Source organism: Nomascus leucogenys, chromosome 18 (genome assembly GCF_006542625.1).
Source record: "Nomascus leucogenys isolate Asia chromosome 18, Asia_NLE_v1, whole genome shotgun sequence".
NCBI classification, from domain to species: domain Eukaryota; kingdom Metazoa; phylum Chordata; class Mammalia; order Primates; family Hylobatidae; genus Nomascus; species Nomascus leucogenys.
In genome coordinates, this window is record NC_044398.1 from 19,814,228 (window position 1) to 19,834,159 (window position 19,932).

Consider the following 19,932-nt stretch of genomic DNA (forward strand, 5'->3'; position numbering starts at 1 on the left):
TTTGTTTTCACCTGGGCTCTGATGGCCTCCTAAAGCCATGGGTTGCTCAGCTTCAATGGGTAGAGGGACTGGAAGCTGCAAGAATTTCCAGAAATGAAAATCGCATTAGATAATATGACTGCAAGTTGCCTCCCGCAAAAACGTGGTTGAGCTTTCTGGAGATATCTTTGCCCAGCCTCTATTTTCCAGGCCCCACAGCCCCAGGGTGAGCCCTCAGCAGCACTTAGCATGTGCCCACACTGGCCGCACCCTCAGCCAGCTCAACCCCCGGGGAGCTGGGCTTGGCACTGCCCTTGACCACCCGCCCCAGATGCGCTGACACTAGCCTTTCTTGCTCAACCAAAAAAAGAACCCACTAGCCGCACACCAGCCCAACTTCAAGTACCAATTTCACGGGCCCGGTGGTTCCCTGGCCAGAGCCTCTGAGTTGGCTCCCTTCTGTCCACCAAGCAGGGACGGGTGGGGCTGGCAGTGCAACGTTGGGCTGCGTGTCCAGCAGCCTCTGCAGCCCAGCATGGCCACGGAGGGCAAGCCTGGCCGTGGGGGGCCACTGTCCCATTCCGGGGGCTGCTGGTCAACACCCCAAACTCCGACCTGGAGGCCGAGGCCGGGTGTGGACTGAGGGCCACAACTCCTCCCAAGGGACAGCTGTGCCATCCAAGGGCAAGCTCCACTCTGCATCTTCAAGCCGTGAGAGTGCCCTGTCCACTCCTTCCCTCCCACTTCTCATGTGCACGCTAATCTCTCTTCTCTCTTCCTCTGCTCCGGTCCCTCTTGGCCGCCCTGCCCTCCTGGCGACTTTTGGCATCGATCTGAATACCTGTGATCTTTGGCCTTTGCCCTCTGGCCCTCCAACTCATCTTTCTCCTCAGCTGCTGCCTCTCCTCAATTCAGTGCGACTGGCTCCACCCCCGGTCATAAAAAGGCGGACATTCCAGGTAGACACCTCCCGTTTGTCCAGACTATGTGTGGCTTTCCCAAGGGGCCTGGCAAGCCTGCTGGGGCTGCAGACAAAGCAAGAACCTCACTCTAATTCAGTGAAATTAAATTAGACAAAAATAGGCCCACGTATACCATAGACATGGAAATACACAACACACAGACCCCAGAGGACCCACAACTACCACCACACAATGATTACTCACAACAGCCACCAACAAGAGCTGTCATTGTGTGCCAGGCAACCTGTTACCCATTTCACAGGCCTGGTTATATTTCATTCGCCAACAGTTTTATGAATTAGGCATGATCATCCTTATTTCACAGATGAGGAAATCAAGGCTCAGAGAGGTTAACCAAGTTGCCAAGGTCACACAGCCAGTACATTGCAGAGTGGGGATTTGTACCCAGTCTCTCTGCCTGTTACTAGCTGTGTCATCTGGGGCAACTTACTTGACCTCTCTGTGTCCCAGCCTTCTCATCTATAAAATAAGGATAATAACAGTGTCTATTTCACAGGGCTGTTGTTGATACGTAAAGCACTTGGAGTAGTTCCTAGCACAGTTTAAGCAATATAATTGTTAGCTGTTATTATTACTATTATCCATATTTTGGAGATAAGGTAACTGAGGCTCAGAGAAGTGAATTGATTTGCCCAAGGTTACACTAAGAGTAAGAGGCAGAATTGAAACTGGCCTTGAAGCAGAATTGAAATTGAAGTCAGGTCTTCAGAACCCATATCCAGGGCTCTCTCAGCTGGAGCTACCTCCTCTCTACTTAGAAATGCAGACTGCTTAGCATCTGATCCCTCATAACCTGAGTTTGGGGAGCAAGGGAATTTGTGGAGGGAATGTAGTCCACAACCCACATTGTGAGCAAGTGCTTCCTTCTTCTTCCTGCCTTCCTAACCCAAGGAGGCTTGGATAGGAGCAGATCACAAAGAACAAAGCCATCTGGCCTCTGCTCTTCAAGAGATCACAGCTTGATTCCAGGCTGGGTGGCCCGTGGCTGCCCCTGTGCTCCTCACCTTTCTCGTGCTGCACCGGGTCCCCTGCCCAGCACAGGGATGCTAGCAGTGGCAGGGCTCTGAGCTGCTTTCTACAAGCCTGACCGCAGAGCCTCGAGTAACCATCCAGCCTGACTCAGGAGTCAGGAGCCCAAGGGCCTGGATGTTCAGGCACCTGATTGAACAAGGCTGAAAAATCCCTCCAATTAACAGCTAAAAATACAGAGGGACACGTGACTCCAGTGCCATCCAAGCCTGCAGGCCACATATCTCATTACGCCTGGCTAAATCCTCGAGAGCCTCCGTGTGCCTGAGCACTCACTGGAGCATGGCTACTCAGGAGGCCCACTGGCAGCTCAGAGAAGCACCAGGCCCACCCCTGTCACCCACCCCAGCCTGTGCCGGACCCCATTCCAGGAGAGCTGAGTCCACGCTCTCAGAATAGCCATTCTCCTGGGCCCCAACAGCGACCTCCCGGCCTTAGTTGTATCAGCTGTTCTTTGTTGAGCCCTTGCTGGGTTCCAGGCATTGTTGTGAGAATTCTATGCAAATTATCTCATGCATTCCCCACACCAGCCACCTCATTATCCCCCACTTTGCAAAGGAAAAAATCGAGAGGGGTGTAGGATTCCATCCAGGCCACTGCATGTTACTGCCTCCCTTTTCAAGAGCAAGAGGTGGTGAAGCCAGAACTTTTTGTGCTACCCTGACCTGGTTTCCAAAGTAGAGAAAGAAGATGAGGCACCTCTGAGCTACCTGCTGAAGATTCTGCCTCCAGAATCAGGTTTTTTATGCTGTCAGCCACTATGGGACATAAAAATGCTTGTCCATTTCTTATCAATAAACCAATATTGATTTTACAGGCTCTGCAAACTGCTTAAACATTGGGTCTAAAATTCACTGAAAAAGGAAGCTTTCTGTGAGATATGATGTGCTTAGCAGATGGCGCTGGAGGTCACTTCCAAAGAGCAGAAAGTGTAGACAGTGAGCCTTTTTGCTGGGGGCTTACTTGGAAAGAATAGGAAGAGTCTGCAGTTCCAACTTTGGGTCCTGGCGCCACCCTGAATTCCCATGTGACTTTGATCAGGGAATTCAACTTCTTGGAGCCTCAGTTTTCTCTTCTGTAACATAAGAGTTGTGACGTTATGAAGATTCTAGAATTTCACAGCCAGAAAGGACCTCAGGAGTTTGCTTCAGACTAAGCCTCCCCCATCTTGTGAATGTAGAAACCCACAAAAAATATAAACACAGAAAGTACAGATTCTGAGGAGGTTCTGAGACCCAAGCAGCTGAATCAGATTTAATGTGGTTGAAAAGGAGCCTGCACTGGTCCCTTTTTAAGGCCCGAGGCTTAGTGAAGCCTTTCTCGGTTCAGAAGAAACACTGACACCTGAGACTTATCAACAACCAACATGCAGCCGGGTGGGGGACCTGCAGTCAGGGCAGCTGCCAAAGTGATTTCAACACCTGCTCCTCTGCCATGGACACCCTGAGCCCTAAAGTGGCTTCTCAGAGGGTGTGGCAGGATAGGGCCCAGGCCCCAGAGTGACACTGCTAGATGCCATCTGCCTACAGGTTTTCCAGCCAAAAGATGGTGCAAGCAGGTCTTGCTGAAAGCTTACATTTCTCATTCCCAGGTTGTGCACTCCTATTTATCACCACCACTTCCCTCTAGAGTTTGCAGCAAGCATCATCAGCTGCCTTCCTCACATGGGGAAGCAGGAGACCCAGTGTCTCATAGGGGCTTGCTGAGATCCTCTGAGAAAGGTGGGCCGGCCTGGAACTCCGGCCGCCTGCATCCCCCAGCCTCCACCCTGGAGCTCCCACACCTGCCAGGAGGTTCTGCTTCAGCCCATCTGCAGGGATGGGCCCCTCCTCACAAGAGCTAAGCCCAGATTGATCCCAGAGAGGTCATTTAGAAAATAACAAACCAAGGAGCCAGGGTTGGTTTAGATCTAAGATGACTTTGTGTTGCCCCAGCCCTGAAATCTGGGTCACGTGCACCAGGCCGTCTCCTCCTCCAGGGGAAGCATGATGCCATCCCTACCTCCCTGGGCTCACAGTCCATCCTGGGGACAGGCATGGTGGGAAGGCTGGGCTCAGAGCAACTGGCTGAGGAGACAAGGGAATAATAACAGCCTCTCCACACAGCATAAAGCACTTCCACACAGCTTCCAAACTCTTTCAACGAAACCAAAGATTGCAGGCTCAACTGCCCTCCGAGGCCAGGCAGATCACCTAAGTAACAGAAGCAGGCTGTGTGTGAGAAGGGCTAGGAGGGAGAGGACAAAAGCAGCCAGAGAACTCAGGCCCCACTTAACAGGCAGCCACTCCTTGGATGTAGAAATGTGGGCCCAGCACAGGCAGGGTTCCCAGTGTTTCATCAGAAGCCACCAATTCAAATTTTGTATGTAAAGTCTCTTGCTCAGTTGTTTAGTGAGCCAAACAAAATTCCATGGCTTTGACCTAAGGATCCCATTTGATCCTCTGGGTCAGATAGTCAAAGACAGCAAAAAGCTGAGACAGGAAACGAGGGCTATTGTTCCCATTCTACGGCTGAGAGACTGGGGCTTAGGGAGACCTGTGCCTCGCCACACAGGGAGGGTGACAGAGGCAGGCCCAGGCTGAAGATTCAGGCCATCTGGCCAGGCTTGGAGCAGGCCTTTGGTTGGGCTAGGGGCTGTCTCCCACCTCCTCTTCTGCCTCTGCTCCCCGCAGAATGTCTCTCCGCAGCAAGTCCTCTTTGGAAGCCCCAACTTCAGGGACTTAACATCTTGGCGTTATTCTCACTGCCACCAGCCCCTGCATGTCATCACCACTACCACAGCATCATCACCATCACGCCACCGCCTCCTCCCCCCATCACCATGCCTTCTCAGCAGAAATCACAGCAGGCCTTCACCGGCTGCATGGTCTAAGGGTGGGGGACAATCTGCAGCTCTGGGGGCCTTCGCTCTAACATTCGTTTCCATGAACCTCAGGGTGAGCAGAGCCAGGCCAGCATCCAAGGTCCACCAGGGCCCCCAGGACCCCCTGGACCAAGTGGACCTCTGGGGCACCCAGGACTGCCAGGGCCTATGGGGCCACCCGTAAGTATTCCCTTCCTCTCTCCTTCAAGACTTGTCCCAAGAACTCTCTGGAAACCTCCAAACCTTGAATAGGCAGTGGGTCCCCTACAAAAAGCAGAAATGCCTTGGCAGGGCCATTGCATGTGGGTGAACCATGCAAGGGGCTATTCATCCCCATCACACTCATCACCTGTTGCACTCTGGCTCTGAAACGCAACCTGGGCCATGTCCCCTGCCTTCCAGGGAGGAGACCGCCAATGGTCTGCCTGCCTTGTTCCCAGCCCCAGCAGAGAGGAATTTGGAAAGAGAATTCCCAAGGGCACCTCTGATGGCTATCCCTGAGCCCCTTAGCAAAACCTGAGTTGGGGCAGTGGGTTCTGAAGGAGGTAGTGAGGGGTCATCCAACTACCTGGCACCCCAGTGAACATGCCTTCCAGGGGTGTGTGCAGGTTTCACACTGCTGGGCCACCTGCCAGCTGAGCTGAAGGTCCAGTCAGCCAAGATCCCTGTGTCAAGCCTGAGGATGCATCAAGCCTGCGGGGCCTGCAGGGCAACTGCCTGGAGGACTCCAGAGAGGCCAACTGGCACCTCTCCAGGCTGGACCACATTCAAGTGACAGGTCAAGTCCAGCGGCCACCAAGTCACCCATGTTCAAGCCCTGGCTAAGACTCCACTCTTTCCCAGCCCAATTTATACAACAAAGCCCCGGGATGGAATAACTCAGTGGGTACCTGGACTTCAGAGAAAACGGGTCTTCCACCCACCCATAAGACTAATGTTATTGGAGAGGCAGGTAAAGGGCAAAATGCTTTTTAAATAATGTTTTTCCCATGTGGTAGAAAAACCAAAACAAAACCTGTTTTTCCTTCTTATGACAAAAGCACCATAAATTAATTGTGAAAAGAATGGAACATAGACAAAGAAACAATGTTTGTGCGCATCTCTGATAGTTTTGCTGGAATAGAGTCCCAGAGGTGGAATCACTGGGCCAGGGTGTCCCCAACAAATAGCACCCTGTGTGGACGGCCACATTCTAGATGGCCTGGTTGCACGTCTGGGCCCCTTGGCTGCCCAGCTTTCAATCTCAAAGCTTGTTATAGGGTCTCCCTGGGCTGGGCCACAGCTATGGCCAAACAGAGCACCCACCTTGGCTGGGAAGGCCAGCACAATGACCCCTGCAATGCTTGACCCCTGAAATGAATTTTAAATTTTTCCACAATTTCTCCCCAGCACCCCAGAGAGGGGGGTTAATCTTATTTCCACCAGTTTTTAGATGGGAAAACCTGAAAGGAAGGGAAACTTAGGAAACGGAACCAAACTAAGGGAAGAAAACCAAAAAGTGCTCCAAATTCACTTTTTGCTGAATGCTGCCCTTTCCACCCCACCCCCCTCCTAACACTTTGGGCTCTCACTCACTGAACCCAAGCCAGGTGGTTTTCTTTGTTAGGTTGTTTATAACAATAACAACAACAACAACCAAAAAAAGAAAACCAGAGAGCATGTTTCTTAAACCAATTGCAACAGACCAGACTCAGGCATCACGGCTTTCTCCAGCCCACGTTTGCTGTCCACACCTACGCCCAAGGCTGCGGTGGAGCCAGCCTTCCCTGGCCTCTCCCCCTCAGCTCACACCACCTCACCGTGGCCAGCTGCCATGCCCACAGCACCATGGGCAGAAGGAGACAGAGGGCTTCTCCACCGGCAGGCAGGACCAAGGGCAAAACCAAGGCTCTGCTGGGCAAGGCCAGCTTTCTAGGGAGGAGTTCCAATTAGGAGGTGGGTGAATGAGGATCTGGACCAAACCACACTGTCAATTTAGCATGATGCCGCTGACCTACTTTCCATGGGCGAGCACAGCAGAGTTGCCCATGGCGCCCACATGGCTGCAAAGAGGGACATAAGCCTGTTATCCCCACGTGCCCTCAGCAGGTTTCAGATCCCCCTCTGGGATCCACTAGAGCTATTGGCTACAGCATGCCTATTCTCTTGCCATAGCTATTAGAGCTGCTCTGCCCCTAGGGTCCACTGTAACTATGGCTAGCCCCAGCCAGCTCTACTCACCTTTTTTTTTTTTTTTCCTTCCACAGGGCTTACCTGGGCCTCCTGGACCAAAGGTGAGTGTCCTTCTGGGTGATGTGTTGAACAGGTGGGAGAATTCCCTGCAGGAGGGAGGGGGAGGCGGCACAGAAAGTGACTGAGGCAGGAGCAGAGAGGGATCTCAGCTGAGAGACAGATCAAGCTTGACCCACTTCCAAAACACCACCCTTCTCAGGAACTAATTTGATTCCAACAAGAATTGCACTTCTTGTGTGCTCAGGCCAATGAAGCAAGTGCTACGGGCCAGCATTGAAGGCACAGTCCACCCTCCAAGGAGCATAACGTCTAGCTGGAAACTCTAAGCTCATGCCCAGAACACCATCACAATATCCCAATAAAATAGTGTTTTATAAGGTGTCAGAATGGGAAGAGACCTCTAGTGTAATCCAGTCTCCTGTGAACCCTCACCCAGAAGCCCACAATGTCAAACAGGCTCTCCCTTTGAAGCTGGGGACCCTGGGGCTCTGAGGACAAGAAGATGCCAAGCACCGATTGTGCCCAACTATCTTATAAATGCAGACGCTAAGAGCTCTGAGGGAAAGTGACTTGTCCATGTTCAATAGAATCAGGTCTCCTGGGTCTCTACCCAAGTGACTCTTCCCACCATTCCTCAGCCTCTGCAAAGTGGAGCTTGTTCTCAAGAGTAGAACAATCTGTGTTGGCCTCAGAGGAAGCTAAGAGCTGTTGCTCCTGGGAAGGCTGGAGATGGGTGTTGAAGGGGCAGTGGGACTTGGAGTCATTGAGAGGAAGACAGATGGTATTGTGTGGGGGAACAGCACAAGTCAAAGTTTGGCAGTGGGAAAACCTCTTTCATGGCCTGCTCTTTGTTTCCCCAGGGAGACCCAGGAATCCAGGGCTACCACGGCCGGAAGGTAAGATGGAGGGGGAGGACCCAAATGGGGCAGGACTTTGGACAAATCAGTGGCCTACTGGACCTCAGACCCAAGAGGGTCTCTCCCTTACAACCTAGGTGGCTGTGCCTGTACTGAGGCAGGCCAGGTTCTCACTGGCCCCCCGAGGGCCGGATAAATGGCAGCCAGATTACTGGGATCCACCTAGGCAGAGTTCTTTCTGTGCTGAGCAAGGATGTAGGACGTGGAGGGGTCCAGCTCTTACAGGCCAGAGAGTCAGAAGCAGTCCTGCACAAATAACCCCAGTGAAGGCAGACTTTATTAAGTGCACTGCATGATTACAGGAGGTGGAGAGACAAGTTTCAGGTTGAGAGAAGCTTGGGAAGTATTCTGGGAGAAGACAGCCTGAGAACTCAACCTTGATGAATGGGCGGATGTATCAGTTATCTATTGCCATGTAACAAACCATTCCAAGTTTACTGACTCTCTGTCACAATTCTGTGGATTGACAGTCTAGGAATTCTGCTAATCTCACCTGGGCTCACTCATGCAGTCACACCAAATGACAGATAGAAGGGTGAGAGGGGACAAGATGGCCCCATTCACATGTCTGGTAGTCAATGCTGGCTGTGGGCTGGGGGCCCCTGTTCTCCACATGGCCTCTTATCCTCCAGGAAGCTAGACAGACTTCCTTACAGCACAGCACGTCCAGGGCAGCATTCAAAATGGGCAGGTCCCAGTGCATAAAGACTTGTCAAGTATCTGCTTGTATCACATTTTCTAATGTCTTATTGGTTGAAGCAAGTCACATGACCAAGTCATGTGAGTCAGTGTGGGAAGAGTCTGACGCTCTACTTCTTCATTGGAGGAGTAGAAAGCATTTGTGGCCTTGGTTTTTTTTTTGGTTGTTTTTTTTTTTTGAGACAGAGTCTAACTCTGTCACCAGGCTGGAGTGCAGTGGCATGATCTCGGCTCACTGCAACCCCCGTCTCCCAGGTTCAAGTGATTCTCCTGCCTCAGCCTCCTGAGTAGCTGGGACTACAGGTGCGCACCACTATGCCCAGCCAATTTTTGTATTTTTAGTAGAGATGGGGTTTCACCGTGTTGGGCAGGATTGTCTCGATCTCTTGACCTCATGATCCGCCTACCTTGGCCTCCCAAAGTGCTGGGATTACAGGCATGAGCCACTGCGCCCAGTTGTGGCCATTTTTAATCTACCACTCTGGGCCTTCAACTAGAAAATCTGATTGGAAATAATATTTTAGATAGGTAAACAATTTGAGCAAAGACCCAGAAGCAGTCATTATAATAACTATAATAGCAATAATAATTTTACGGTAGTCACTACTTACTGAACCCGTACTACGGTCTAGGCACTGTCTTTCAACACAAACTGCATTATTTTTAGCCCTAAAACCACTCTGTGAGGCTGATATGACTATTCTCCTATTTAAAAAATGAGAAAACTGTGTGTCTTAGTCCATTTCATGTTGCTATAACAGAATACCACAGACTGGGTAATTTATAAAGACAAGAAACTTATTTCTTACCATTGTGGAGGCTGGGAAGCCCACAGTCAAGGGGCCCATATCTGGTGAGGACCTTCTTGTTGTGTCATCCCATGGTGAACAGTTGAAGGGCAGGAGAGGGCGAGAGAACACGAGCAAGAGAAGGCTGGGCTTGCTTTTATAACAAACCCACTCTCGCAATCACATACCCACTCCCACAATAACTAACCCACTTCCATGATAACTAACCCACTCCCACAATAACTAACCCACTTCCATGATAACTAACCCACTCCCACAATAACTAACCCAATTCCATGATAACCAACCCACTCCCACAATAACTAACCCAATTCCATGATAACCAACCCACTCCCACAATAACTAACCCACTTCCATGATAACTAACCCACTCCCACAATAACTAACCCACTCTCACAATAACTAAACCACTCTCACAATAACTAAACCACTCCCACAATAACTAACCCACTCTTGCAATAACTAATTCACTCCCACAATAACTAACCCATGATAACTATCCCACTCCTGCAACAGCAACATTAATTTATTCATGAGGGCAGAGCTGTCATAATCTAATCACCTCTTAAAGGTCCCACCTCTCAACACTGTTGCATTGGGGATTAAGTGTCCAACACAAGAGCTATGGGGACACATTCAAACCATAGCACTGGAGCTTGTCCAAAGTCTCCTGGCTCATAAGTGGCACAGCAGGAGTTCAATTCCAGGTCTGGGTCCTTCCTATGGTACCACCTGCTGTAAGGAGCGCAACCCTGCCCCCCAGACCCTGGCTGAGAAGCTGCTAGAGCCTTCCAGGAGGAGAAAAGAGGCAGGAAGGAAAGGCAGCAGCAGGAGGGGGGGCAGAAATGTTGGGAAGGGAAGAAGCACTCCCTCCAAAGCACATTCCTCGCACGCTGCAGTCAGGAGGTTGCCATAACCACATGGCTTTATGGGTGCCTGGTGAATGAAATGGCAAGACCTGAGAGATCTTTAATTAGTTCTACATAAACTAAGACATTTGTATTGTATCAGGAAGTGGAAATCAGCCCCCGCAGTTGCCTCTATCCACTCACACAGACTCATAAAATTTACTGCCTCCTTGTGCAACGCGGGGTCGGTTTTTCATTAGCAGCCGGGCCAGCCCTTTCAAGCTGTGAAGGAGTTGCAGGGCAGCAGAGGGTCTCCGGGCATCACGGCAATGCCCTTGGCTGGCATCATACCATGACAGGTGTCTGCATTCTGCTGCAAACTGGAAGAGTGATTCATCCAGAAAGGGGCATGGGGTCTGCTGTCCTGAGTATGGAGAATCTTCTGCTTGGGGTTAAGGTGTCCTGATGCTAGAGGGCCTGGTCCCAGGACAGTGGCAATCCTAGACTCAGATTGTAGGAAGAAACATTTAACCCGGGCTACAGTGAATTTGCAGAGAAGACCAGTGTAGCCCTGCTGATGGGGGAGCACTTCCTGTCCCCAGGAAGCAGGAGATTTGCCCAGAGACTCCCTGCTCTAGTGTGGAAGAAGGATCATACTTTCTTTTGCATGACTAGAAGTAGAGCAAGTGCCAATGAATAAACTCAACCAGAAGAGCAATTCCAGCTCCAGAAGAGGGAGCTTCCTAATCGCCAGATGCTTTGGGAGGCAGGGAGGGAGTTCTGGTCACCACAGGTGTTCAATTAGAGGCTGGATAATGACTGGTCTGGGATGTGTTTAGAGAAGTCTCTATCAGCTGGGAGACTGAAAATCCCTTCCAGCTCAGGGAAGTCATAGCTTCGTGGGGACAGAGTTGGCTCCATAGCCTTAAGAGAGGAGCAGCTCTGAGCCTTGAGCCCTGGCCTTGAGAGGACGCTCTGTCTCCTTGAACCTTCGTCCATGTCTTTTCTCCATCCACATCCAGGGCTTGTCAGAAGCATTCCCACCCCTAGGTCTCATGAGGCACTGAGGAGAAGACCCTTCCCCTTCATGCTGGACTCTTGCCTCCCAACCCTTCTTTCTCTGCCAGACCACCCTCTCTGCTCTTCTCCAGTAGCCTCTTCTCATGGAATCTGGAGGGGCTGTGAGACCATCATGCCCCATCACCACCTCTCTGGGTCACTGGAAAGTTCCCATTGCCTCCGCTGCTCCCAACCTGTCACTGAGTCTTCTCAGTGGGTGCCATTGGAGCCACTAGCCTTGCAAAGCCAACAGCCCATGGCTGGTCTGGGCACCGTTTCCTCTGTGCTGGCCTTTACGCTGCTGGGACCCTTATCTTGCCACTAACTCTCCACTGCCTCCAAGTCCACCAAAGGTCAGAGGGCTGGCACTGGGAACTATGACCAGCAGCAGATGGCCCACCACCAAGGACTTGAGGTCATTCCTTGGGAGGCTACAAATGCCTATCCCACTGCCCCAGCCTCACTGGGACAGCAGGTGTCTTGACCCCAGTGATCACCACGATCAGGCAGAAGTTTGTTTCCCCTCTGAATCTTGAGATGAAGCGATTTTTCATCTTTGGGCAGTGCAGCAATATTTCACATCTCTAGTTTAGAAAGTTCATTTATTCCACCTTATTCAGTTCTTACCATGGCTCAGTGGTTAGAACTCATTATCCTGATTGTCTAAATGAGAGAGGTTAATACTTTGCCCAAGGTTGCACAGCTAGTAAACAGCCATGCTGGAATTAGAAACCAGGCCTCATCAAGCCCTGTGGCCAGTCCGTCTTTGCACCCTGGTGCAGAAGTTGAATTTCTGCTCAGGGGACTCACCCCAGGCTAAGCTAACTGCACAGACCAACCCTCCCAACCTCCACCTACTAATGGTTTCTCTGGGATGTGAAGGACTGTCCCCCTACCTCCCTTCTTTTGCCCATCAGTCCTCTCTTATTCTCTCCTCCATGCTCTGCTCTCTGCTTGAAGTAAGGCCTACAGAGGAGGCACTAACACGAAGGGTGGCTTAGTCTCAGGGGCTGGGAAGATGAGTTTGCCCTCCCCTACCACCCTGGGGAGAAGCAGTGCCAGCAGCTGGGGATGCCAAGCTGAGACAGGGGCCATGTGACTGCCTCTTGAGGTCGGGATGTGAGCGGGACCTGTGGGGTAACCGATGGGCCCCCCACATGAGCTTCCTTGGACACCCTTCTGACACTACAGGCTCTCAGCCTATGAAGTTTGCTAATGTCCACCACCACCCCCAGCAGCTGGACTGGGCCTGGCATCCTCTCAAAGGCCAGCCAGACCTGCAAGGCAGGCTTCTCCATCAGTTCCTTGAGATCAAAGCCCAGTGTGGCCAGCGGCCCCTGTGCTGCCCCCATGCCCCAGTCGGGGCCAGCCTTCCTGCCTAGACACTGCGAGTATTGTTGTGCACCCATGTGGTGTCTATTTGATCCAAATTTATGACACTGATCTACTTTAAATATGTTGCAAGATGCAAAGCGTGTTTAAAACATTACAACCTTGGCTCTCTTTCAAGAGGGTTGACGAGTATTGTCAGATTGTATGTGGATCACAAAACCTGGTGAGAGCTTATCTCTAAGTGCAGCAGAACTGGTCTGTCTGTCTCACTTTGGGGGCACATTTGATGCCTGTGGTGGTCTGGATGTTAAGCCTCATGGTTTACATGAAGGACCATGGCTGAAACACACATTTCCCTCTTTCAGGCTGTGGGTTTCAGACCAGAGGAGGAACATGAGAGCTTCAGGCTAGAGCTGCTTGCAACTGCAGCTACCCCTCCTGGAGGCCACTGGGGCTCCCCAGAAACAGGGATGCCCTGGGGAGGAGATGGGATGGGCCCTATGATGAGATGGCTAGAGGGCTGGGGAAGAGCACGGGGACAGAAGCCCACCCACCCAGCCATCTCAGCCTTCATTCTGTGGCTGTGCTGGCCCTTCTCCTTGCCCCTTCTCAATCCTTCAGCCAAAGGGCACAAGGATTCTGATCTGCCAGCCAGAGCAAGGGCCCATGTGGTGGACACACTTCTGTAGAATGATAACTCGTGCAATTGTAACTACCTTACTGGCTTCTTCAACAAGCCAGGCTGTGTACTAGGCACTCTGCATGCATCAACTCACTCAATCCTTGTAATGACCCTGTGAGGTAGGTTTTACTCAATTCCCAACTTATGGATGAGCATACTGAGCTTCACGGAGGCCATTTTCCCTGAGGTCCACAGCTAGGAAATAGAGAAGCCAGGTCCGTGTGATCCCAAAGCCTTGCTCTGAATGACTTTACTATCTGCCTCTTAGCAGCCCTGGGGGACCCCATGATGATTTCCAGTAGACCTTCCCCCAAAACCCTCCATGAATGGAAGGAAAGGAGGTGGCAGCTGAATTGTTTTCATTCTTACAAGAGAAGTCTGGATTCAGGCCTTTCTCTGAGCCTCCAGGCTCCCTGGGAGCAGCGTCTGCAGAGTCTGCAGCAGAGAACAGGGAGTACTTGGTGTGTTGCTCTGGCCAAAGAATTAAGGAAGTGGAGTGCTTTGCCCATTGGCACTGACTCCACCCAAATAAGTCCCTCAGGGAGTTGGGATGGTTTCTGGACTCCCAGTAAAGCCTGGAGGAGGCAGCTTGCCCCAACTTTCCACGACAGCTATTCCTGAAACCTTCCTGCACCCCTCCGGCTCCTGTAGGACCTGAGTAGTCCATGCCGTTCCCACCCCCACTGAGTGCTCCGTGCAGATGGAAGCCATAGATGCAGGAGCCTGCTAGTGCGCGGACAGCATTTTCTTTGAAAGCTGTGAAATCCTAGTGGGGACCATTCGCATTAAAGATAAGAAAACTAAGATCTGGGCCTCTGATCTGAGACCTTGTGGAGACTAAAGCGACCCCAGCCCCCACCCTGAGCACTCTGGGCTCTGGTTTTCATGCACTCCAAAGTCCAAGATTAATTAGAGCTGACTTTTCTTTTTGGAACTAACTACAAAATCAACCGATCTCAAATTGAGATTACAAGCCAGCTGCCCTTCCAAAGCCCTGGCCTTCAGTGGAGCACCCGACCCCGGTAATTCCCCGGATCACTTCCTGCCGGCCCTAATTACCGGAGGAACTGGGATTTCCGCGGTTCCGGTCCTCTCTGGTGTGGAAGATGGCTGGAGCAGGGAAGCAGGAATTGAGCTGCCTTTTTCCCGGAAGGAAGACCTGGGAACTCTTTATAGGGAGAAAACCATTAGCCCTCCGCACCTGGCTTTTCTGGCCTAGGGAAAAGACCCTGGTCCAGGCTTGAGGCTTGAGCCGTCCACCGACCGCCCCCCACCCCCACCCCCACCCCTCCCCGCAAACTCCCCACACTCTCAGGCAGGCCTTCCTCCTCCGTTACAGAGAACAAAGAGCCTGTGCCACCAGATGCATTTGCTCAGGGCCTTCCAACCCAGACCTGGCTGCAGCAGAAACCAGGCCTAATCTTAGAGAACTTCATTTACTTCCCCGTGCTTCCCTGGCCTGACCTTGGCTGGGAGCTGACCTTAAAGCCCCCTTTCTTCCTCTAGACTGTGCTTTCTTGCCAAGTCCCTGCCCAGCTTGTTCAACAAACAGTAAATCGCCAATTAAGAGGCCACTCCCACGGGACCAAAGGGTGGCTGGTTTATGCTCCAAGGAGCTCACTTCCATTCTATCATTTCTGTAAAGGATGCATCCTCCCACCTGGAATCTTGGACCAGAACAGAGGACCTATCTGTGCTGTATGGTGCTCAGGTGCACTGCCCAGCTGGGGAGTCTGAGTGGCAGCCTCAAAATCAGGGATGGGACAGGCCTTCAAGGTCATTCAAAGCAAACACTTCTCTACCCACTTGTGCTCCCCTGGAGCCTTCTCAGCCACAATGACTACAGTCTACCCCTTCCTGCACTGGTTCTTGGCACTGAGGTTAAAAAGCCAGCCTTGCAGAGGGGTGGCTGGATGTTGGCCCAGGAGTCACAGCTTCTGCCATCACACCATGCACATGGCCGAGACCTTTTGTAAGGTTCAGAGCACCTACTTCCACAGCCCAAGTAAGGCAGCTGAGAGCCCCCAGGGGAACCTCTGAGTCCCTTCTGGGGAGACAAGAGGGGACAGAGGTAGAGGAGGTGAATTGAGGCCTGTGGGCTTTGCTGGACTGCGTGAGCCAGGCCCTCCAAAAACCAAGACAGTGATGAGTGAGTGGATGGAAACTGAGCACAATTACTAATACACTTTTTAAATAGGAGAACCTAGGAGGGGAATTAGAAAAGAAGGAGCCCTTAGACAGGGTTGCACAAAGACGTGCCCTAAGGAACAGTCCTCTGAACAGAGGTGGGCCACCGTCCTCCTTGGGCAATAACCACGCCCTCCCCCTACCCCTGCCTCCTGCCTCCTGCACATGGGTCCCGGCCACAGCGACGCTGGAGTCCTTGATAATGACTCTCACCTCCCCATCATCCAGGAACCAATGTTTTTGGCTTTAGGAGAAGCCATTCCCCACTTCAGAGGTCAGGCAGGGTTAGGGCCCTAGAGACAAGCCCCGGGGAGTGAGCCTAATGAGAGTGGAGTGAGCGGCAGAGCGAGGTCAGCTGGGGGAGGCCAGTGGGGGCGCCCCTGCTTCCTGCCAAGCAAGGGGGTGGGAGGGAGGGAGGCCCTTTGATGGGGATCAAGGAAGCCTGGGTCATTTGCGGAATTAAGAGAATTGACCCAGAGAGGAGGGAAGGGGCGAAGGTCAGCCACCCTAACAAGGAGGGCTGCCTCCCGAGGAGGCTCCCGGGGCTCCGATTTCCCCTGAGTGCCTGATTGTGTCTTTACACACTCACATCAACAGGGGCTGAGGACAACCCCAATTAGCCTGGAGACTCTCACACTGCACAGTTTCTTCTGGGATTGGAGACAGAAGCCCAGAGACAAGCTTGAAGCAGATGCCACCTCCTCCCTGCAGGAGCACCCCTGTAGGCAGGAGGAAGGGAGAGCAGAGACCCACTGAGACCCCTCCTAGAGCTGCATTTTTAACCAAAGCTAAAAGTCTCTCCCGACCCCACAGAGCCTTTTTCTGGAGCTGCCAACCAAGCCAAATGGCACCTCTCCAGCTTTGGCCTCTCTCCTTCCAAAGGGCCGTGCAGGGGAGCAGAGACAGGGCTGGGGTAGGTGGGAAGAGACAACAGCGCCAGTGGATGGGAGGTATCTGATCTAACCTCACTTTGCAACCAAGAACCCTGGACCTGTGGGAGAAAGTGGCTTATCTGTGGGCTGCAGCACCAGCCCAGCTCCTCGAAATGGAGGTGGGAAGAAGAGGGCAGGGGCATTGAGGGAAAGCAAGAGAAAAGACAGAGAAAGTAGAAGAGAGGGATGACGGGGGCCTCTGAATCGTCAAGGACTCCCAAGCTGACCTCTCACCTGCACCCACACCAGAGGACTGTGGGGGGCCTCTGTACTGAGTCAAACTGGTTTGGTCATTCAGAATGTTAGCAGGGGACCCTCCAAAGGAAAGAATGACAGGAGCCCTCAGCTGGTGCTACTGAGAAGGCTTGGAGACCGCTGTGGCCGGAGTAGCCAGACTTCAGATGAGGTACTGTCGCGCCCTCTGCCGGCCACAGAGCGGCTGTGCACACAGGCAGTGAGCTTTTCTGGGCATCCTGCACTGAGCGGCCCCCACACACTGACCCCTGCACCCCTATGGGCCACAGACCTAAGGATGCCCCCTAAGCAAAGAGGGGCTCTGCTCTGCTTTCAGCCTGCAAAGGCTGTTTGATGGAAGCAGACGGAACATCAGTCCATCTGATATTTGGGTTGGCCAAGAGAAATGAGCACCTTGGCATAACAGACAACAGACTATCCAAAGCCCTAGGCTGCATGATCTTGGCAATCATACCTGTCCTCTGTGAGCCACAGTTAGCTGACTTGTGAAACAAGGATAACGTCCACTCCCACATTGGAAGGGATTGTTGGAGATGGAATAGAGCTTTTCAGTCCAGTGCAGACACATGGCAGCTGCTGTAAGTGGCTGTGCCCTTCTCTCTCAGTCCCACAAGAAGGAAGTTAATGTCTAGGGCAGGCCTTGGGCTCTGGATTTTCAGCCGTGGTAACTTCCTGAGTTTAGCTCTGCCATCCCACCTGTGGTTCAGGGGTCACTGGTGGGGTCATGCTGAGAGAGGGCTCTGGCATTGGGAACTAAAGATTCTACGCCTTTTGTAGAATTTAGAGACTTGGCCCAAAGAGGATAAAAGTGAAGCCATCTCAGGCAGACATAAATTTGTGTGTGCAGATTACAAACCCTAAGTGGTCCCTGTCGCATTGAGGATGCAGCGCTGAGCTATAGGGGATAGCAAAAAGCTTCATAGAAGAGATAAAAGGGCCCCACTCCCATCAAACAGCCTCTGCAGGCTGAAAACAGGGCAGAGCCCCTCTCTACTCAGAGGCCCTCAGGTCTGTGGTCCATAGGGGTGCAGGAGTCAGTGTGCAAGGGCAGCTCAGCCCAGGGCACCAGACAAGCACTGGGTGCTCTATCAACCAAGACTCCAAACGATGAATAGGGTTTCAAGTTGAAGAAATGTAAGAAAAACAGAACCGTGGAAATGGGTGGTGTTTTCAGGGACACAGAAACTAGTGATATCATGACATGATATCGGGTGATGAGGCTAGGAAGGAAGTGGGGGTCAGAACATCATGCTCAGGGACCTGGTCCTTTTCCTACTGTCAACAGCAGGCCAGGGATGTTTTAAGGCAGGGGTCTCACTATCCAGCCTGTATGTTAGGAAGCTTAACTGGACACTTGCATGGAAGACCCATCATGGAGGAAGAGGGTGGAAGTACTTTAGTCTTGGAAAGGAGAAGGATGGACCAGGATCTCCTGTAGGATGGCAGGAAAGGGAGAGCGTGGACAGCTGAGAAGGAAGCCGGGGAACACCAGATCCCCTCTGCCTTTAAGGCTATGGGAACTGCAGCCTGGCCTGGCAGCCACAGCAGTCACACCCAATGGGGCAGCTGGGCCGGGAGCAGGATTGTCACACTCTGTGTTGCCCATCCACAGCGCTGGCCTTCAGATGGAGGAAGTGGCAGCAGGCTGGCCACAGTCACCTGTTGCTGGACACCATCCCGGGCCCCAGCTGGGGCTTCGTGCTCAGGCGCTACATAGGATTCAACTCCTGGAGCCAGGAGCTGCCCTCCCCGCTCCCCTGATGTAGCCAATGATAGTCCTGACTCACCTGCTCTTAGCCTCCCATTTGTCCCTGGCTGTCATCTCCAACTCCACCTCCTTGTGGTGTATCCTTCTTCCTGATCTCACCCTACTCTCAGACTTGGCATTTTCCTGGGGAAGTAAAGATGTTGAACATAAAGATAGGGCAGTGCCAAGATGGTAGAGCGACCCCATGCTCTCCCAGAGAAACAACAATGGACAGGTGACCCTACCTGTGTCTCCGGATGAGTAGGGTCAGAAATGGGGTGCAGATAAATGGGCAGGGAAACATGCCCTTGGGAAGAGTTAGACCCAGAGGACTTGGAAGGGAAAGGAACCCCAGATGAAAAGAGAAGAGAGCTCCTGTCTGGCTCAGCCAGAAGGTACAATCCTAGCAAAGCTGCTGGAGTGAAAACGAGGCAAGAAGTCCCAGGCAGGGACCGGAGGGAAGGTGTGCAGTAGGTAAGCGGCCGATGGGTGGCTCCTGCCGGTGGTCCCGTCCCACAGCCCAAGTTCCAGGTACAGCTCAACCACAGAGTGGTAAGTAGATCTTGGGCCAGTCACGTCCCTTACTGAACTGGCATTCCACTAGGTGAGCCTCTCTCTCTGGGGGCCTATGCTGCTCTGTGACCTGTAACTGGGGCCCTCCTGCAAGTTCACATAGCTGAGGGCAGGGGCCCACATGGCTGCCACCAGGGCAGGGTCCCCAGAGCTCAACGTGAATGGGACAACCATCCCAGCCTCCAGACAAGCCATTCTCACCGACCTCCTTGCAGGCTGACAGGCCCCGAGTCTGGTCCTCTCCTCATGCTTTCTCATTTCTTCCTCCAGGGAGAACGGGGCATGCCAGGGATGCCAGGCAAGCATGGAGCCAAGGTACCTCCCCCTTCACCACATCCCAGGCAGCCCCAAGGCCCCTCCCCCAGTGCCCATCCCTCTCTCCCCAGCTCCAGGGACACTCTGGAGTCCCAGCTGTTTGGGCCTCCTTCTGCCTGCCCTGGCTCTCCCAGCTGCAGCACTGTGGTCTCTCATCAGTGCCTCCTGATGTGGGCGGCCTCCTCCTGGGCATCTCTGGGTCTTAAAAAGCCATCTCAGGTACCCCTAGCTCCACTGCCGTCCTAAGACCCAAGTGGAGAGTAAGGACCCCCAAAAATCACCTCCACTTGAGATTTGCTAAGGGGCACTTTAGGCATCATCTGTCTCTCAAAGTAGGTGGCCTTGGGCTGATAGGAAAACAGAGTTCACTCCATCCACTCCCCAGTCCATGAGGGCAGAGGTGCACAGAGCTGACTGTGAGGGTAATGCCAATCAAACACTGGGGGCAACTGTCCCTGGTGAAATCAGCCCCTTCACTTTGTCATCTACTC

The 19,932-nt window shown here is 52.5% G+C and overlaps 1 protein-coding gene across 12 annotated transcripts in view; it reads left to right on the plus strand.

Moving 5' to 3' along the window:
- Positions 1-19,932, plus strand: part of COL13A1 (collagen type XIII alpha 1 chain) — a 157,058-nt gene that overhangs the window by 96,405 nt on the left and 40,721 nt on the right. For 10 of the 12 annotated variants that reach the window (XM_030797968.1, XM_030797969.1, XM_030797975.1 and 7 more), the window contains 5 exons: positions 873-938; positions 4,927-5,034; positions 7,101-7,127; positions 7,947-7,982; positions 19,397-19,441. In XM_030797968.1, coding sequence (XP_030653828.1) covers positions 873-938; positions 4,927-5,034; positions 7,101-7,127; positions 7,947-7,982; positions 19,397-19,441 — 282 coding nt within the window. The remainder of the gene's footprint in view (positions 1-872; positions 939-4,926; positions 5,035-7,100; positions 7,128-7,946; positions 7,983-19,396; positions 19,442-19,932) is intronic. The other 2 variants (XM_003258175.4, XM_003258180.4) reach the window with 1 other exon arrangement.